The 21,323-nt window shown below is 47.2% G+C and overlaps 1 protein-coding gene across 6 annotated transcripts in view; it reads right to left on the reverse strand.

The window, feature by feature from the left end:
• NAV2 (neuron navigator 2) overlaps positions 1 to 21,323 on the reverse strand; it is a 679,412-nt gene that overhangs the window by 175,713 nt on the left and 482,376 nt on the right. For all 6 annotated transcript variants that reach the window (XM_024558786.3, XM_024558785.3, XM_053924021.2 and 3 more), the window contains one exon: positions 19,516 to 19,682. In XM_024558786.3, coding sequence (XP_024414554.2) covers positions 19,516 to 19,682 — 167 coding nt within the window. The remainder of the gene's footprint in view (positions 1 to 19,515; positions 19,683 to 21,323) is intronic.

Consider the following 21,323-nt stretch of genomic DNA (forward strand, 5'->3'; position numbering starts at 1 on the left):
GGCAGATTTCAAGCTACTAATGTGACGTCAAACAGTCTTTCGAAACTCCCCCAGATTTCTGAATTGGTTTCATGAGCTGGTACAAGCCAGCTCAGCTTATGGCTGGCTCAGGAAGTCCACAGCTGGTACCTGGGTTAAAGGAGGTTTCCATGGATTAGGTCCTTGTTTTTGGCTTTGACAAGAAAGTTTTATCCAGTTAATGGGCTTTTGGAGACTAGGCAATACCTGTGGCAGAGCCAGGAAGGCACGGGGATAAGAAGGTGTAGAGGCAGGCGCATTCCACCAGGGAGCCACCATGGGATCCAAGCACCTTCTGGCTGAAAGGAGGCTCTCAGGGCAGCTAGTGTGATGACCCTTCTGAAAGAGGAGGAACCGGGGATTCAGAGACTGTGCTTACTGCTCAAGGTCATTCCTCGTGTTACTAACAGATCCAGGCCCAGAGCTGGGACTGTGTGAAAGTTCTCCTCTCAGGGGAAGATTGGCTCAAACTTGGCTTGCAACTGGGCAGGGGTTCACACAGGCCGCTCTGGCTATTTTCACGTTTTACTAGCTTACCATTTGGAGAATTTCTGACTCTCCCTGTGTGAAGGGGAAGAGCTCTGCCAGGGAAATGCTAGAGCCTAAGAAAGCCAAGAAGAGGAGACCCAAACTGGAGTGGCCAGCAGCAAAGGAATGAGTGGGCCAAGAATTTCCAAGAGTGTGGGTGGAAGCAGCGGGCTGGGGGGATATTCCTGAGTGTGAAAGGATCCCCCACACCCATGCTGGTCAGTAGGAAATAGGAAGGGCAGGAGAGGGAGGCCTTTTTATGTTCTTAATAAATCTCCAAATGTGAAAATACAAAATGTACCATGGCAAGGCTTCCCTCTCATCGCAAAGAAGATCCAATTAGGCATCCTAAATGATTTCAAATGATTTCTGGCCTGCTTATGTTACAGAAAACAGGGCAGTGTGATTCAAACCTGCTGTCAATACAGAGAGAAGGCAAGAACAATGCCAGCTATTCTGCAGCTGTCCAGCTGGAACCCTGGAGAAGCTGCTTTCCTGACGATGCTGACGCACAGACACCAGCCAACATCCAGAGCCGGAGTTAAACCAAATAAACCTGAAGGATATCGATCTAGGAGGCGAGTCTTAAAATAGCAGCCAGGAATGCATGGGTTTCCTTGAACAACTCAGATTACATGCCTTGTCCCTGCCCTTTAGGAAAACTATGCACTGAAAGCGTCTGCTATATCTAGCTTCTCTCTGAGCTACCCCTAAGTTTTCAGCTCATGGAAATTAGTCTGGACACAAACATGCTGGGTGAGCAAATGTAGAGAGTGGTGCACCCTGGAGGGGCAGATAGGGTACCGAGAGAAACAAGATAAAGCCTGGGTCCCGAGGAAAACTATTCCAGAGTTAGGAAGGGAGACACCCATGGGGCCATGCTCCCCCCAGGGCGAGGATTTCTGGTCACACTAATGAGATGGTCTTCGTGAAGGCGGGGACTGGAAATGGATTCTGAAGGGTGCATCCATCCTTTCACGCCATGCCCATTCATCCTTTAATGCCCATGCCGTGACAGGTTATGGGGACGTCACCATCAGCAGTGACTGGTCTCATGGGGTGGATAAGAAGAGTCAGGCATTCTGAAATACTACATTTAAACAGGGTTGTTTCTTTTTTTCTGTTTCATTTAATTAACATTCCAGTAACCAGCAGCACAGACATTGAAGTTCAAGTGTGATTAGGTGGAATATAAACATTTGCTCAAAGCTGCAGGTGTTTGAAAGCAGAGCAGCCTTTTCCAAGAGATACAGAAATGCACAAGAATCACTTTTTTTCTTGCATTTTTCTCCCTGCAAGTAAAGAGGGGAAAATGCCATAGAGTCCAGATCTAAATTCCATTTCTACTTTTTAAAATCAATATTATGGAACCAACTGACCCTAGCCCAGCCTGCTTTGGAGAGTTCACTAATCTTTATTTAACGAGATAAAGTTAAGGAATCACTACCAAACAGACACTGTGCTTCAAAATTAGAATGCAAGCACCAAAAGAAGTTCCTCGGTGGAGATCTAACCTAGCAGAGCTCAGCGACGGATCCCTACCACCCACCATCTCCCCAGTGAGAACTGACCGCCGCAGTGGCTGTAGGAGTTACCACATGTGCTCCCAAAGGCAGAGCTACCTTTTGCTGAGACACGGAAACACACTGGGATTCAGCTGGCCTTGGTCTGCATCCCCTGAGCTGCCAGGTCCCTTGTGTCCATAAATAAACCTGACACTGGATCATGACTGGCCTTCCCTTGTACTGTTAGCCCACCACCAGGCAGGCAAAGCTCCGTGGGTGGAACTTTGAGAGTCCCTCCACCCCTACGGCAGCTTTACCCCAGGCTGGGATTTCTCACTCCACTGTGCTGTGGCAACTGACTTCCGCCCTGACTGGCCTGTGTGGGCACACTAGGTCACTGAAAGAATTCTAGTACCAATTCCAATGTGTGGATATGTTGCGGGGAGGTTCCCCACCTATCCAAGCAATTCCCCATCATCAGCTGGGTAACCTACAATTCAATTCAATTCTGACACTGCCTACCTGGAGACAGCATCAGATTCCACGGGTTAAGGGCTCAGTCCCACAAGAGTGCCCCCTCCTTCAACCCGAGACACCAGTTGCAAACCCAGACTGCTGCCTGTGCTTCTGACTGACCGGTGATAGATTGCAAGTTCCCACGACCTTCTCTTCTTGGATTTAATTAATTTGCCAGAGCAGCTCACAAAACTCAGAGAAACATTTTACTCACTGATCACCAATTTATTATGACAGGGACACCCAGATGGAACAGATGCAGAGGGCAAGGTGTGGGGAAACAGCGAAGAGCTTCCGTGCCTGGCACCATCCCCACGTTTCCACGTGTTTACCGACCTGGAAGCTCTCCGAACCTCACCCTTTTGGGTTGTTGGTGAAGGCTCCATTACATAGGCATGATTGATTAAATCATTGGCCACCAGCAACTGAACCAATCTCTAGCCCCTCTGCCCTCCCAGAAAGCCAGGGGGTGGGACTAAAAGTTCCAACCCTCCAATCACAAGGCTGGCTCCACTGGCGACCAGTCCCATCCTTAAGTGCCTTCCAAAGGCATTAACACAACAACCGAATCCTCTGTGGCACTGGTCACTTAGGAAAGTCCAAGGGTTTTAGGAGCACCGTGCCAGAAAAGGGGATGAAGACCAGCTATGTGTTCATTAGAAATCATAGGGTCACAGTCATCCACCATCCAAGGGCCCTCACAGCGAGACTGGGCACAACGTGGAACAGACGGAGGACTCGTGGGTTCTAATACCCTTTCAGCCACCATCTCTTCCTTCAACAAGGACTTACTGAATGTGACAAAACACTGCCTGCCCTCAGAGAACTCAGAGTCCAGCACCGATGTGCTGGGTAGAACTGACAAAGCCGCTCTGCCTCCTTCAGATGCACACATGCCCCTGCTCAACTTTCCTGTCCTTGATCAGGCCATGCTCTCTCTCACCCCCGCGTCTTTGGGCGTGTTCCCTCTGTCAAGACAGACTACGCTTTCCTTCCTCAGCACAGTTAATTCACCACTCACTTACCGTTTGCTGGTTTTGGTCATAGCTGCGTCTCCCATGGTTTGTACAGCCCCTGGCCCAAAAGAAGGGCTCAATGAGGAGTGAATTTACGGCCAACTAGCTTCTATGAGAGTAGGACGGTTAAAACTAAAATACCTACTCTGGAAGCAGATATCTGAGCTGAAAGCTGAAATCTGGCCCTTGCCAGCTCTGTGATGCTGTAGGCAACTTATTTAATCACTCTGAGCCTGTTTCTGTATCTGTAAATGCAGAAGATACTATTGTACTAACACCTCCTGGTAATAGCATGAGGGATTAAATGAGGCTCCACATGCAAAGTACCTAAAACACCTCCAGGCACATAAGAAGTCCTCAACACCGGCCACTCCCATCCCTATTATCTTCATTATGCTTGTAGCAATGTCCCTTCCTGGACACAGCCCATCACCACACCGACACTGAAAGCAGGACCTGCAGTTATTTATAAGGCAGGCATCTGTAACTTCTGCTGTTGACACACACACCAGGCTTTATGATGGTGATAAAGAAGGAGAGGAAGATGATGGTAGCCATTACTTCCTCTGATGTCACTGATTTGTGACTTTTTGATAGACCTCTGTTTTCCTAAAGCCCATTAAGAATTGGGAGAAGAAAAAGATCAGCTCAAGCTTGCTCCTGATCCCACAGGCTCCCCTAGTCACAAACCACCAAGACCTGCGAGACCCTGTACAACCAGCAGTCTCTCCCCTTCGCCCCTGGCAATCCGCTTGCTGGGCGTCTAGAGAGCTGCTTGTGTGTATCTATCTGATCAGCTGACAACTCAGACGTACAATCCGTTTTTATCTAGATCAAAGGCAAAAGAGAGAAATGTCTCAGCTACTATTTAAAGTTCCCAGACCGGCACCAAAGGCTCTCTACACCGTGGTTCCAGAGGGAGTGGACGGGCAGGACGGTCCATTACCTGCCTCTAAGCTGCGTGGGGCTGCCTGGGTCTCTGCTGGAACTGGGGCAGCTTCTGGATTTGGGTTTCCAGATAGCGTGGGCACATTCCCCACCCTAGGGACCATGCCATCTGATCTGGATTAAAGTTAAATGAAGGGAAAGGAGGACCACAAGTTCTCTTCTGTGCTACCCTTGAGGCAATACCTTCATTTTAATCAAGGGGAAACTGAGTCCCGGGAAGGGGAGCACTTGACCGGGAATACCGGGCAGGAGCAGAGCCGAGGTCAGCACAGGGACTTGGACGTGCACGAAAGCAAACCATTACCGTACAACCACTCAGAGACAGAGCTCACATGCCCAAACGTTCGCCCACTTAAAGTGTGCGATTCAGTGGTTTCAGTGCAGCCAACGTCGCAATCTACTGTGTGAAAATTACAGCAAAAGGAAGCTCCTACCCATTAGTACTCATCCCCAGCCTGCACTCCACCCCGCCCCGCCCCACCCCCACCTCCAGCCCAACTCCTACCCCTGGCAACTACTAATTAACCTTGTGTTGATATAGATTTGCCTACTTGGGACATTTCATGTAAATAGACTCATACAGCATTTAGTCTTTTGTGACTAGGAAGCCGTTTCTTACTGGCAGACTCCAACAGCAGCCCCTCTGGCTGCTCACTAAACTGTTACCCAGGGCTGCACTCTCAGACACTGGAGCTGCTACCCATGTGTGCCGTCTAAACGAACTAACACTGAATACATTAAAGATCAGTTCCTCATCGTCATCAGCCACACGTCAAGGGCTTCTCAGCCTCACAGAGCTAGTAGCCATCATATTAGCACGGACGTAGAATATCACCATCACTGCAGACACTCCCTAACTACAGATGGGCGCTCTGCTAGCCCTGGCATTGGGAGGTTACCTTTACAGAAGAGAGTGACAGCCAGCAACAGCTCCAGGGAGGGGCGCAGGAGGAAGAGATGGAGAGAGGGAGTGCTGGCCAGTTACAGCCAAGCCCTCCTTCTACACTCCCCCCATCTTGGTGTGACCCTCAGTGCCAGGGAGCTCTCCCCTTCCCCCCACCACCCCAGAGCTGAAAAGCTCTCTGTTTAGTTAAGCTCATCCAAAAGGCAGATATGCCAAAGCCTTTGGAAGCACTTCAAGGCATCCAGCCTCTACCTCAGCCCTTTGATGATTTCTGAAGCGTTTCATGCCAGAAGGTGATCTGAGGGGCTCCATAATGAGACTGAACACTCCCGTTCGGTTTCCGGCCAGCAGTGGCTACTTCGTTTGCCAAGACATGACCACTAAGGCCGATGACACCCCAAGGCCGGAGCCATGGCAGCTCGGCGTGCTCAGGCACAGGCAGAGGGGAGCTCAGAAATCGCCACACTCGGCATCTCGCTCCAGCCGCTTCCTGCTGCTGTTCATTAGTTCAGCTACAACGCCTTCCCTCTGACCGTCCAGAGATGCTTCAGTCACCCATCAGCTCCCTCGAGCGGGGCAGTGGGTTGTTTCAAACTGTGGGTTTGGATGGATGAAGAAGATACAGAGCCCAGACTAAAGGATGATGGACAGACGAAAGGAAAAATAGAATTACACTCAGAAAAAAACCCTTTACTAATCAAAGCATCCTTTGTTCTAAAACACTGCGCAAAAATCATCAATCATGACCTTTTCAAGTTGTTTTAAAGGAGTATCATTAAGATGGTTATACTCCTTTGTTTAAAACTGTGCTGAAAGATATAACTGCTTTCTTCTACTTTAATAGCCAATTTATTTTTTTAAAAGGCAACTTCCTTTTTTAAAATGCTTCTTCCAATATGTTTGCCTATCTAAATCAATACTTTTGTCTTGAATTCCCCTCCCTCAATGAATGGCACTGGGGGGATTTCAAGAATCAATAGGTTACATTTCTAAGATACAGAAGCAAAAGATAACCAGGTGGATGGATATTTACCAAGCTGTGGTAAGTGTTCGTGTGCTAATATGCTGTTCTGTCAGTGAAGGTCACTGCGTTTCTTAGTCCCTTGGTTTTCAAAAACACCCTGCACCACAGATTATCCAGAAGACATATAGTACAGCAAGAAGATGTGGTTACGTGTTTCCTTTAGACTTTGAACCTGAAGTGACACACCAGGAGTGGGGCAGCGGCTCTTTGCGGTTCCCAGTTCAGCTGCTGTGGTCACTCTGTTCCTTACAGAGACTTCTGACTTTGTACACTCACGAATTCGTGTGTTTGACAACACTGCATATAGAATTCAGGATTTTCATCATATGCTCCATCTCATGTCATTCTCACAACTTTATGAGTTGGTGCTATTCTCATTTCTATTTTACAGCAGAGGAACTGGAAGTTCAGAGATGTTAAATAATCCATCAACTTTACATGGCCATCACGTGGAATTGCTGGGACCAGATGCTCTAGGGTCCTAAACCCCAGTCTGGCATTCAGACCATTTCTATCACGTGACAACTGGTGCCAGTTGGTATGAAAAAAAAAAATTTAAGAAGCAGAGGAGCCCAGGTATCCGAGGACCAAGGCTCCCAAAAGCCTGAGAACAGGCTACATTCACAGGTAGTTCCTACCTTGGCCAAAGGGGGCCTCATAAAGCAAGCAGAGCTTGTGGCCCTCCAATGAATGGACTCTATCTGCTGGTCAGAGAGAACTTCCCTGGGACTGGAGTACCCAAGGGTATTTCAGCACCTCTCCCACTGAGAGTTCAGCGCCTAGGGCCACACACCCTGCATACTTGTAGGGAACTATAAATGTGTCTGAGTTTATCTTTTCTGAGCTCAGACTAGTCTCATTTTCAAGCGATTGCAGTGAAAATAGACTATTAGCTTGATGCATGAAACCAATACATCAGTACATACTTCCTGGACCCAACTTATGTATTGTGGTAGATTGACTGCAAAACCAGCCCAAGTCACTACCCCTCTCAGTATCACACCTCCCACAATAGAGTGTCGCCCACCCTCCTGCATCTGGACAGGCTATGTGACTTGCTTTGGCCAACAGAACAAAGTAGAAGAGAACTGAAGCCTCTTTTCAGAGCTTAGGCCCCCAAGGGCCTTGCACATTGTAACCCTCTACCTTAGAACTCATCCACCACTGGAGGATGGAAGACCAGGTAGAAAAAGCTGAGTTATCTCAGTACAGACCAGCCAGCATCCAGTCAACCACCCAACCACCTCGGACAGATGAGTGGTTGTCCGAGATCACCCGAGCCTGGCACACCTCTGCAGAGCGTCCGGTCAACCCGTAGGCTTGGGATAAATATCAGATGGCTATTATTTGAAACCATAATTTTTAGGGCCTGGGGAGATCGGAGTCAATAAGCCAGAACCTGCCTCACCAATCTTACCAAGGCTGGAGGGTCCAGAATAAAGTCAGCTATCACAAGTTTCACTATTATTTACTGTTTCCTAGGCAGTAACAGGTTCGAAGATGCTCCAGCAAAAATAATCACTATTTCTGATGAAAGGTTTGAGACTGAAATGGCTCAGAATTTGGCGAAAAGAGTAAAAGTTTGGCATTGGGTGATGCTGGTTACAAGCCTGGCCCTAGCATGTATGCCCTACGTGGAAAAGTCACTCTTCTTCACAGGTACCTGTGGGTAGGGACTCAGAACCAGGTGAATTTAATATGAGGCCCTTGGCTCCCTAAAGAGGTTTATTACAAAAGAGCCAGCCCCTGGTTTCTTCCCTATAAGGTGGGCTCTCTCCCGCGTTTTCCCTAATGAAGATATGTCGCCCCCTACAGCATGTATGTGAAATAGAGTTTTGAATAGAATCCTGCACGGAGAACTGCCTGAAGATATTTATAACTGGCTCTTCTCAGGAAAGGGCAAGGAAGTGAATCCGAGTGTGAAATGGCTGAAACCAGCCATGAATGACTTCTCGCTCAGCAGTCCTGACTTCTGGGTAGCAGGGATCCTTGCCTGTGGCCTTTTTGATGGCCTCAGAGCATAAGCTCGGCAAATTCAAGAAAACTTATCTGAAGTTAAGGGATAAATCTTCCCCAAGTATGTAAAAGGAATCAACAAAATCATCACCAACTGTACACAGGCCATTATCTGGAAGAAATGCAGCACAATCCAGAATAAGAGAAAAAAGGACATTTTGGGAATGGATGAGGACCTTCAAAGGAGCCAATCCAAAGATGAGGCTTTGGGAACTTTAATAAACTGCGGCCTTTCCAGCCACTACTAAAATCACACCTGCTCTACCCTTTGCCTGAGACTGGGAAATCCTCTATTTGCAAGGTATCGTAGAGACTATCTATTCCAACCGACACCTCTAGTAACCTGTTTTCCTCTGGAGTCAGGGAGCTCTCTGCTCCCAAGGCAGCCTGTTTAGCTGTGAGAAAGGTGGAATGCTTTGTGTGTGTGTGTGTGTGCATGTGTGTTAATTGAGCCAAAGTTTGCTTTCTTGTAATTTTTTAGTTCTACCCTCTGTGGGTAGAAAGAGAAGAAGCTGGCCCAGGATACAGACCTGCATTCGAAAAGGAAACTGGTCTCTCTCCACAACTGTTTCCTAAACGTCCTCTGTTTCTAACCACTGGGTGGGAGACTGGGGCTCCGAGCAGCAGACCCCTGCAAACTTCATCTCAGGGTCTCATGAGGGAGGTTCTACCTAATCTAGAGAATTAAGTTCACCCCCCGCTTTACTCCCCCTCATAGCAGCTAACCTTCCTCTGAAGCAGTTATCACAAAGTGTGATATTATTTGTGTTCTGTTTACTATCTGCCTCTTCCACCAAACTGTAAATCCCACAAGGGCAGAGATCATTATCTGTTCTTCCCCCACTTTTGAACATTTAGCGACTAGCATGATGCCCGAGACGTAGAAGGCACCCAGCATGTGCTGAATAGATGACAGGTTGAGTTCCAAGTACATGAATGCATCGTTAGGAGGGGGGACTCAATCACTCCATACCATACAGTCTGGCTGAAATTATCTGCCTCTGAAAAAGGAAGCCAAATGTGGCATAACTTTTCTTACAGCAAACATCTCCCAGTGCCTTCAAAGACCCTTAATTCTTGGAGCCGGAGCTGATTCTGGAATCCACCAGCTGGCCGCCACTGAAGGGAGGGGGAGGAAGGCCTTGTGAAACCGATTTTAGCTCAGGCCTGCTGGCACTCCCTCAGCACCAGACAAAAAGCTGTCCACCCTGCCACATGAAGCTGATCATGCCCACAACACGGGTTTTCTCCAGGCCATGTACATTATCCCAAATGGAGGGAACAAATGTGGGGAGGCCCTGTCTGAAGTCTTTCATCTTCCCAAACAGTGCCCTGAGAAGGCCAGGCTGGAAACCAAGGCTCCAGTCAGAGTCACAATACGGAACCTGGGCAGTAGGGGGCAGCAGAGACTCACAACGTGCATGTATTGCCACCATTATCTTGGAGATGCATATTCTTGGAGATGCACGTTTGCAAGGTAACCCCACCTCTGAGGTCCTCATCCAGAACGTGTTTGTCTTCTCATGCTAATGAACACTGTCAAATACCTAACTTGGAGAAGAAAGATTTTTTTTTAAAAGAACATTTAAATCAATGACTAAACTAAGCCTTGACTGCAGATGACACCTGGATAAAAAATGACTATGAGAGCACCCAGAAACGTAAATACTTCCCCCTACCAATGATCCCTAAAATGAAATTGAATTCACGTATGTGTAACGCTCTCCCCTCAGCAGGTGGAAGCAAAAGAAATGCTGACATTCACCACCTGCAGCTGAGATGAACATCACCCAGTCGTTTTCTGTTCTGACTCAAGACTCATCAAATAGATTTCATCTTCCTGAATGATTTATTTTCTCTCTATTCATCCTTCCTATTACAAAAAAAAGCCAGAGACAGAATATACAGCAGAACCATAAGCTCACATATTGGCTTTGAAAGCATCTTAGAGAAAAGCAAACATGGTTATTTCCTTCTTAGGCCAAGCTAAGGATGGCTTCAGCTTTAAAGGTTATTAGTTTCCCACATTAGAGGGATTGATGAGTCTCTTCCTCCGACAGCTCTCCTGGGCTACACAGTAGATCAAGAAAATGGTTTTCAAAGGTGGCCAGAGAGACTATACCAGATACAACTGCTTCCACCTTCACATTTGACTTTAGTTTCATGGTAGAGGCTCAGGACAAAATCCAGGACGGAGCGCAGGAAGGAAGGCGCATCCCTGGGGCTCCTCTCTAGGTAGTTTCCCTAGTGCTCGCTCTTGCCCTGAAATAGATGATACTCTCATACTCACAAAGGGACACCCAGCTCTTCAAGGGCTGAGTAGAGAAAGAGCCAGAAGACAACTCTCCAACCAGGGAAAGGGTGAGCCGCCTCCCTCCCTTGGAGCGCCTCCTTGCTTTGTATCCCCTCTGCTACCGTCTCTGGACCCCACCAGGACACTCCCTTTCCTGTATTCCCAGCCTAAGTATGGCAGCGAAATCCTTTTCCTTATTTTCCATCAGTTCAACTGATAGAAACAAGGTGGCATTGAAATTTTTTTAAACGAAACTAAGAACTTCACTGAAGATTAGTGAGGCAAGAGAACGAAACCAAAAGACGACATGAAGCCCTGTGCCAGTAGGTAGAGTTCAGTCTGCCCAGTATAAGATGCTAGCTCTGAGGATGAATTTAAATGTTGGGTTGGCCAAAAAGTCCACATGGGTTTTTTCCATAAAATAAAAAACACATTTTTCATTTGGATATTTTGAGTATGTCAGCTGTCTCCCACGTGGTATAATGTTGATTGCTCTCAATTAATGTCTCAATTTGATGGCTACCAACTTCAGCCGTTACCCGACTATGGAGCATTTTCCAGTGAGAAATCTCCAGCACGAAACTTCACAAACCACTTCTGACACATTCAATCAGTCACAGCACCTTCGCCATACACTGCATAAATTATATTTTTTGCGCTTCAGTTGCATTTTTGCCTTTTTTGAAATAATAAAGCATGACATGTTGAAAATGTTGCTTATTTTCCTCCATCTTCAAAATTAAAATGGCTACACAAAAATTCACCAATTTTGGTTTCTTTTTTTTTTTAAAATGCACACTGATATGACAGCCATCACAATACAATCTAACAAAATGGGTTTGAATAAGCTAGAGACAACTAAGCGTTACTAGAGCCACCTTATAGAAAAAAAACAAACGAACTTTTTGGCCAATCCAATATGTGTCCAACAAAATGTACAAGCAAATTTAAATGGTTTCCTATCTATTGAGCTCCTGCTATATGCCAGGCTGGGTGTCTTACGGCATCATCTCCATTTCCCAACACAACGCACTACAAAGTAGTGCTGAGAACTGAAGGGCAGGTAGAAGGTGGCACGTCCCTTCAAAGGTGACCACGAAGCCCTCCCAGGAGAGGGGCTCTCAATCTTTAGTGCAGTAAGAATGGCCAGGGCATAAATGCAGACTTCCGGGCTCTCCCGCAGAAATCTGAGTTAGAAGGACAAGGTTTGCAAAGCCTCAGGATTTCTGTTTTTAGCATTTGCCTCAAGAGACGCTCGTGTCAATGGTCCATTAATCACGTTTGGAGAGAGAACAGTCTAGAGTCTTGAATTTACTGTCTCACCAGATCATGGGACTGGAGCTGTGGGCTTCAGACCTAACAGAGATCGACCACGTTGGACCTGTTTTCTCTCAGATCACGTGGGGCAACTGCATATACTGTGTGGGAGCGGAAAATGTGACTGGTCAGGCATTATTTTGGGCCGAAGAGCCATGTGTTTTGGTCTTTTCACCTACCGATTAGAAAATATCAATAATTTGCAACAAAAGGAGACTGGTAGGAAATGCAGACTGGAAAAACGAGACCTGCCTTTACTGCAGGAGGAATCACCTCCCGCCCAGCCACCGGAGAAAGGGCACATTGACAGACAGCGACCAACTGATGGTACAAACATTTCAAAAGATCAGAACTGGGCAATGTTTCTTCATGCTGTGCAAATAAAACCCACAATGACAATAAACTCCCGCTAAATGCCTCTTGGGGGACACACTGCCATTTGGGGCATCTCTGAGTGCTGTGACACTACGAATCAGGCGTAACCCTTTAGGGAGCCCTGGAAGTTTTGCTCACAGAGCTATTACAAGAAATCTCAGCTCCTGTGGGGCTTATGGCTTTTAAACTAAAGTGGCTCCTATACCTGCCCTATGAGAGTCTTGTCCCCTCACACCTGAGCTGCCACCTGAGACAGGAGGGGCAGCAGCAACACCTGGATGGCTGTGTGGATGGACTGCTGTACACACTGCTGCAAGGACCACGCCGATGGAACGAAACACCTGCACAGCCCTGCCAGCAGCCCGTGATTCCTGTCTGTATTCCTCTGAGTAGGACAGTGCCGTGCGTGACGGCCTGGGGTGGGTCCGCCACGGTGATCCTGAGCAGATGCCCCAGTGAGTACTGCACTTGCCCAAAGCCACACTTCTGGGAAGGAGCAAGGCCGGACCTCAAACTCAGTTGTCTGCCTTCAAGGGAAACACTTCTCTTTAATTCCAAGACCCTAACCCATTTCCCCTGAGAGAACTATTCTGATGGTACAACTCCTCCAACACATGCTAGGCTTTTTGGGGTTTTTTTTTCCTCCAGCGGCATGTGAGGTCCCTACGTTTGGTCGCTTCTAATTCACCCTGCTTGCCTGGCCTCAACAAATGGCCTCATGGTTCACTGAGTTCCATTTCCAGATGATCCCCTAGGAATTCTTCAAATTCAATGATACCCTCGGTTCAGACCTCTAGGCTGGCTTTTAAGCTCTTAGACAATTATGGCTCTGGTTAAAGGGTCACGGTAACCTCACAGCTGACTCCCTAACAGAGAGGATTACCCGCTGGGCACCGACAGGCACCCTATGCCCCCTGGCCTGGGACAACAGCTCTGGGCTGGCAGACTCCTCATGACCGAGGGAGGCCCTACCCCACCACGGAAATGATCCTGTGGAAGTCTCCCCTCTTCAGGCCCTCCACGGGACAAGAGTATACTAATAAAGGGACCCCAGCAGATGCCCTCAGATTATTAGCCCCTGGACCAGAAGAGCAGGATGAGTCATTGCTCCCCAGCCTCTCCTTGTCTTTCTATCAGCAAAAACTGGAGAGAAAAAATCATCGCCAATGGTATCACCTCTCTGAAGTCCTCCCCAAGCCTTCCTGGCTAAGTTCGTCCCACACAACTTTGAGCACAGCTCTATTATAAGACATGTGAGCACCCCCTCCCCCACCCCCGCTGAGGCTGTGAGCCCCTAGAAAGCAGAGTCTATGCACCAGTTCTCCCTGTCACCACAGTAAGCCCAATGCTGGAGACATAAAGAGTGAAGAAATGAACAAATGAGAGAACCCAGGAACAGAGGCACTCCGACGGTATTCTCTTCTGCGTGACTTGGACCACTGAATTTACCCCATCTAGTCTACACTGCAAATTTATGTCAGGATCCTGGTTAACGAATGGCAGGACATGGCGACTTCTTCAGTCACATCTCCTAACCACTAACTCGGGTAGAGAACTTGGTTCGCCAACCACCAAGAGACAAGTTTACAGAGATTCTAAATCCATGGCCCTAATGTGACTCAGATATGACATAGTGCTGAAGGCTGCAAAACTCTGTCTCCAGCCGCGTCTGGCTCTTCTCTCCTGCCCAGGACAGGCAGGAGTGAACGAAGAGGAAAGAAGCAACACAGAATAAAGACCAGAGGAGGAGACCGACCAGAAAGCTCGGCTAACAGGGCTCACATTAGTCAAGGCCAAGTGGCCAGTGAAAACTGGATTCATTCGCACTTCTCAGCAACACAGTGATGGGGAACCCAGACTCACTTTACAGAAGGAGAAACTGAGGCCTGGAGAAGGTGAATGTCTTGGGTGGGGTCACGTTAGCCAGCAGGGAGGTTGATCTCAAATCCAAGAGCTTTTGTACTATGCCAAGGGCACTGATTGTAACTCACAGCAAAGATCAGTAAAAATAACCAATGATCTTGTTTTATTTCAAATAGCTTCTTAAAATAATCTGCTTCATTTCAAAGTGTATTTTCTGCCCAAAGGAATGGAAATAAAAGTGGTGTCAAGTGCGTAGAGAAACTCGCCCTTCATGCATTGTTGATGGGGATTATAAATAGGTATAACCTTTTGGGAGCAAAATCTGGCAATGTTTAAACAACTATAAAATGTGCATACCCTTTAATGTAGCAATTCTACTGAAGTGGTTGTATGCGGGCAAAAGAGATATACAAGGGTGTTAATCTTAGCACTATTTATAATATCAAAGAATTAGAAGCAACTTAAATCAAAGTGGTTAAAATATTCAGGTAAATTCGTACAGTGGAATACTATGAAACTATTATGAAGAAAGAACAACTTATAAAACGACTATCCTTGACTTGTTGATTTATTTATAAAATTTTAGAAGTCATATACATGTGTGTGTGTGAGAGAGCAAAGCACTCAGAACGGTACCCGGCAAAGAGTAAACATCAGGAAAAATCTACTGAAATGTGACAGTATGCACACGAAGAAAAAAAATACAGAACCTCACAAACTGAGTGGGAAACCGCGGCTGTGTCTGGGAGATGGGCTTAGGTGGTGTTCTTTTTCTTTCAATACATTGCTATGTCGTTTGAATATTTTTTTCATAATTTTATGATGAAAATGTAATAAAGACACGCTTTCTATAAAATGAAAAAACCACTCAGAAGAGAGTATCTCCCATATGCACAGAATTCAGTCTAGGAATACTACACGTTGCAGAACCGTGTGATGGACCCAGTAGTGCAGCAACAGATCAGGTTTCTGGCAGCGGTAACCGTTCAGAGGATGTGAAGAGATAGAAGGAAAACAGATAATGTCACAAATGTTGAAAAAGACAGGTCATTCCTCTCCCCTGAAAATCTGTGATTCTGTTCTGAAGCCCCAGAGCCACTCGCAGCCAAGAGACGAAGTAAACAGCCAGCAGGTGCCCGGCACTCCTCGACACCTTGACAGACGTTTTGCGGAGAACCCGCTGACAGGTCCCATGGGCCAGGAAGGCGGAGCCTGGCTGCTGCCTGCCAGGGCTGCCTGCAGGAGCGAGGGGTGAGACCACAGGCGGCCCTGACCCTGAGACCAGCACGGACAACTAGCAGCTTTTCCTGAAAGCCAAGGATCCGCAGACTCCCCCGAGCTGCAAAATCTCAGATCAGAGTCTGTGGGAACAGTCACGGAATGTGGTGCTGTGCCGGGACATTTCTGGTTTTCATGTCTATCAGCTGCGTGCTCGGTCACCTTACTGAACAGGCGGATGAATTCTGGGCGAGTCCCTGGGTTTTTCTAGCTATGAAGTAGGAGGACTTTTCCTCTGTTTCCCATCTCAGGTGACGGTTTACCATAATGAGGACGAAATTTACAGATGCTAGCAAGACGGGACTTGCATTGTTGGACATGATGTCAAGAAAAAACCTTTAGCAATCCCCCACAAAGCATGAAGTGCTCTACGGGGTTTTAAATATGGCCTGTTACAATTTCCTTTTATTCCTCTTAGCTCCTTTTAAAAATTGGGACTGAGTGTTGAAATGTTTCCGTCACTTATTAACAGAATGATGAATTTCTCACTTCACTCACTGATGTGATTAGATCCATTGCTAGGTGTGGAGCCCCTGAGCCAACGGGTTACATATAAAAACCTGTGAACTGGGTCACGTAGGAGTGCAATGCCAGGACGCAACACAGTCAGGGCCCGACTGACTCACACGAAAGCGCTGACAACAGACAGGTCCTGAGATTGTACCACAAACATGCTCTCATCAGAAAGTGGTCCATACCTCAACTACAGCCCCGACAACCCCGAAGTGTGATTTACCTGCTCGCAAGTGTGTCTCTCTCCAAGACTTCTCAGGGCGAAGGACGCTTTCTTGTGCACCGAGTAAGGCCCCTGCTGTGTCTTACGTGTGCTGAGGAGGCTGGGTTTTATCCGTTCCCTCGGCACATGCTATATATCGTGTGTAAGCTGGCTAACTACCTCATAAGCTGCAGTCGAGACCACACTCAAGGGAGAACATGGGCACCGTAAAGAAAGGAGGAGGAAATACAAAAATCACACTGTCTTTTTACCTCAGGATGGTGGGAAAGTATTAGTACAAAAAATATCCAGACCTGTCCCAAGCCTGCTTTATCCCAGCTCCACGCAGCGGGGACCACCATGCGTTACTGTTACCATTCAGAATCCTTATCAAGACTTTGTGAGGGTCATCATCATCGCTCACGACACATTCGCAGATGTGTCACCTCACCTGGTCCTCATTACAGACATCCTAGGGGACAGGCCAGAGCCAGAGTTCAAATCCAGAGTTGATCCTGGATATGAATTCTAGTGCTCAATTGCCAGGGAGGACAAGTTACAAAATCTCAATTAGCCTCATTTCCTTTATCTGTAAAATAAATATTATTTACTTCACAGAATGTTTGTGATGATCAAGGAAGAAAGTGAACATCAAAGCCCCTACCTTCTTTCCTTTCCTCTGACACCGAAGTCTTCCCCTCGGGTGATGCCTCTATTGGAAGTCCCGCACAGGCCTTTAGGAGGCCTCGGGGCTCCTAGCTGCCTGGCACACACACGGCAACTCCTGCCGGGGACAGAGGCAGGCTGGTGGCTGACCCGGCACCGATGGACAGCAGCTGGCTGGGCTGCCTGAGTGGCCCTGGTCTGTGATAGGCTCAGGGACACAGTCCCAGCCACCGACCCTGCATCCTCCCGCACCCGTTCCATCCACAAGGACCTTTTTCTTGATTTTCTTAATCTTTTCTTAAGCACACAGCTCAGGATGGCTATGAATGTAGGCCAACACAAAATTGTAAATTTACTTAAAACACTATGAGACTTTTTTGTGATTACAAGTCACAATGTACTTAATGTGTAGCCCAAGACAACTCTTTGTCTTCCACTGTGGCTCAGAGAAGCCAAAAGGTTGGACACCACTGGTAAGGTCTCACATCTACCCTTCAGACTGTTTAATATACGAGAGTTTCTCCTCAAATGACCATGGGACAAGGGTGGGCCGGCCCGACAGGGGACACAGGGTTCCCCCAACATCTTCCAACTCTCCCCCTAGCTCATCCTGCGCATCTCTCACCAGCCCGCAGTGGGTAAGGCCTCTAGCATTGCTTTGCCATGTCCAGGAAAAGTACAAAATTAATCACGGCTCTGGAGCCAAAGTGTCTGGGTTTGCTCCCAACTACACCTCTCTATCTCTGGGGTGAACTCAGCAAGTCCTCAACCTCTCTTTGCCCTAGTTCCATCCTTTGTAAAGTGGGGATCGACACAGCTGGTTTGGGGGGATTCAATGAGACCCTTCACCAGTAGGGGCTCAATAAAATGCAGCTATTTATTTACATAAAAAGTGAAACCCTTTCTATATAGTTACATGGGCATATACACACACATAAGTATACGGTGGAAGTGCTGAAGGATACACATAGGATGGTTTACGCTGGCACCCTTCAGGGAGCAAATAAAAGAGAACTTTTATTTGATATATACTTGTACCGTTTTGAAAGCATACATTATTTCTGTAATTTAAACACACTTTTAAAAAGAATATACTTGGGCCCAGACCAATGTGGCTCAGTTGGTTGGGCACCATCCCACAAAGTGAAAGGTCACCGGTTCAATTCCCAGTCAGGGCACATGTTTGGATTGCAGATTCAGTCCCTAGTTGGGGTGTGTGCAAGAGGCAACCGATGGATGTTTCTCTCTCATATAGATGTTTCGCTCCCTCTTTTCTCCCTCCCTTTCCTTCTCTCTAAAAATAAATAAATATGATCTTTTAAAATGTGTTTAGAAAAAGCACTTGGGTATGGTGAAGATAAGGAAGGGAGGTGTGGGGAAGAGAGAGAAGAGGGGGAACGGCTTGCTGGGGCAGGAGCCCAGGGCTGGATCGCAGAGTCCTGACTGGCTGAGACAGCCTGGTGACAGCTTTACTGCTAGCTGCAGCGTCAGTTCCCAGTACCTTGTCCGGGAAACTTTCTGCCATCTGTCAGCCTTATATAAATTTCCTTCACATTTTCTCTGCTACTCTGGGAAGGGGGATATTGAGCCCCACTAAGCCAAGTCATCCTGAGCTGGAGGGTGGGTGGGGGACATTCTCATTTTATTCACAGTCGGAGGGCTGTCCAGGCTCCTGGGGCACTTTAGGGAGTGGGAGGCGGCTCTCCTAGGTCTCATGAGAAGAGGGCACGTGCAGGACAAGCCCTATGAAGCGTCCATGAGACCCGAGCATGTCCCCCCAACAAGTCCAGCCCACTCTGCCTGGGAGAAATGAAGGGGAGCTCTGATCTTACTAAGAATCTTCTAAGCTGCCTCAGTTTCTCTCATCTTCTCCGATGCCTAATGAGACACACAGTGAAGCAAGCAAAAGCTGGTTTGACCGCCTCTGCCAGAGCCCCCACAGGACTACTCACTTTTTATCTCCATCCATCCTAAAAGCTCAGTGCTGAGTATAGTAAAAATCACATCCTTTTTTGGTAAAAGTTCCATCATCAAAACACCAAGAGCAACATTGCCAACTCCTTAAGTGTAGTCGGGATCTTCATTTAGCCAACCCACATTTTTTATTCTTTTCAAAGGGTGGAGACTCCCTTGTCACTTCCTTCATATCATTTCTGATGGGTGGAAAGCTCATTAGCTCACAAAATGCACACCTCAAGAAGCTTGCATTTCTGGAAAGCCACCTACTGTACAGAGCATGTTCTATGAAAATGTATTTTTAAGTCGCAAATCTACATTGTTTCTACCTGTAGCCAGGTTTCTTATGGGCCCCACCCACACAAATACAGCTGTTCTTGCTGGCAACTATGAATCTATGTAACAATTATTTCCCCACTTTATTAATGCCTCTGCTAACAAAGTTCCTGCCAGTCAAGTACGTCCTTGGGACCCATTCCCATAACCCTATTAGTAACACGGCCCCCGACTAAACTCTCCCAAAGGAACTGGATCTGCTATACGAAAGATGACAAAAAGAACCCCAAAGGTGACTTACCTTTCTCATGGCTGCTTGGTGGTGGCGGTGGGGGTGGGGAGGTGACTGGTTTGGACTTGTCATAGTTGTTAAAGCTCTGGCTGCGTCGGTTGTTAGCAGCAGCTGACCCTCCGCGAGCTTTGGTGTCGCTGCCTGCAGCGGATACCCTTGCGGTAGGACCTGGAAGTCTACGATGCAAAAGCAACAGAGTAACAGATTCAGTGTCAGAAGCACAGAGGTGTCTTAGGAGAAGGAACTGCAACCATGCAGGAGGGAAAAGAAACCATTCAAGACATTGCGTCTGAGCAGGTTGGCCAGTCCAAGAATTTAGTGGACCCACTACAACTAGGCTAGGAATGACCCCCGTAAGTCCAACAGCAAAATGTGAGGCATTTTCCTTTGAGTGAAGGGACATTTTGGAGGAAAAATATATGAATCTATTTGCCAATTGAAAATACAAAGTCCATCTTCCCTTTTCTCTTAGATGAGTATTTTTACTTTATGATAGGGCCAAACCATGTCCTCTCCAATCCTATCAAGCGTGGAACATAAAGGCCCATTACGACTCTAAACGGTTTACCTTGTGTGTTGAAAATGGTGTTTGCTATATTCCAGACACAAGTATCGAGAGAAAGAGAATTTCTAACACTCAGAAAGGAAACTGCTACCGCCAGTGCCCGACACCTGCCCAGTGGAAACACGTGGCCTGGACGGAAACACTGTTCAGACAGCCGTTTCCTTCAACACCTGACAGCCTGTCTCCACCGGCGCTACTCTAGGGCTGAAGCCCGGCTTCTCTGCACAGCGGATGGATAAAACCATACGGTCTTTCTGTAAAACCAGGAGGAACCTGTTAGCCTCAAGACACATGTTCTTTCCCTTTAAATAAAACACCTCATTTGGGGTGGTTTGGGAAATAAAGTCAGCAGACATCTTTGTAACATGTCTAAAGATATTATGGCTCATTCCCCAAAGAGTTAAGGGTAAGACCCCAAGTCAGAATATTGGTCCAGGGACTACTAAGGCTGTTTCCAATCATCAAAGTTGAAAGATGAATAAATGGTGAAATATTTAGTTGTATCTTTCTGCTAAAACCCACTTAGTTGTGTTTAGAAGCCACTAGAACCTCAGCCGACTAGCATGAGAGCTAGTGAAAGTCTGAACTTTCAACTTATAAAGCTTTCAGCCTTCTCTTTCCATACAAATCTGTAAGCACGAAAGAAGTCTGCAGTCTGGAAGCATTTCAGATATAAGCAGGCAATCACTTAAAACTTTTTCTTGCTGGCCAAACAAGAAAGGTAACTGTAGAGTAAACAGAGAACATGAGCTGGTGTGAGAGGACTGTAAATTTGTACAGTTAAGAAGAAGCTGGCCCAGTTCCCTGACAGGGAGCTAGGGGAGAAGAAAGGGGATGAGCTCTTCCTCCAAAGAGGCATCACCTCCCACTGCACTAGGAGGACCTGCCCCTCTGTTAATTTACCCTGTCTTGTCTGGAGAAGATATTCACCCTCAAAGACAGGCACTGAGTGAGGGGGAGCAAGACCAGCAGTGCCAGTGCTGGTGTTTGGGAACCAGATGTGGCCAGCACAACCGATCGAGGAGGTCCAGCAATGGGATCTTGGTATCGCCTGGTTCTGCTTCCAATGCAAACAGCACCCTGCAAGTCCTCCACGGCAGAGCCATCTGAGTAGTCACAGCCAATGGTAGAGCTTCTGTAGGTATGGATGTGGAGCTCCTTTGGGCTGGACTGAGTAGGAGTCTTTATGCCCAGAGAGGCCTGGAAAAGGGTTATGGACTGGTTCTGAGATGATGTCACAGCAACGGTATTA

Source organism: Desmodus rotundus, chromosome 5 (genome assembly GCF_022682495.2).
Source record: "Desmodus rotundus isolate HL8 chromosome 5, HLdesRot8A.1, whole genome shotgun sequence".
Classification (NCBI taxonomy): Eukaryota; Metazoa; Chordata; class Mammalia; order Chiroptera; family Phyllostomidae; genus Desmodus; species Desmodus rotundus.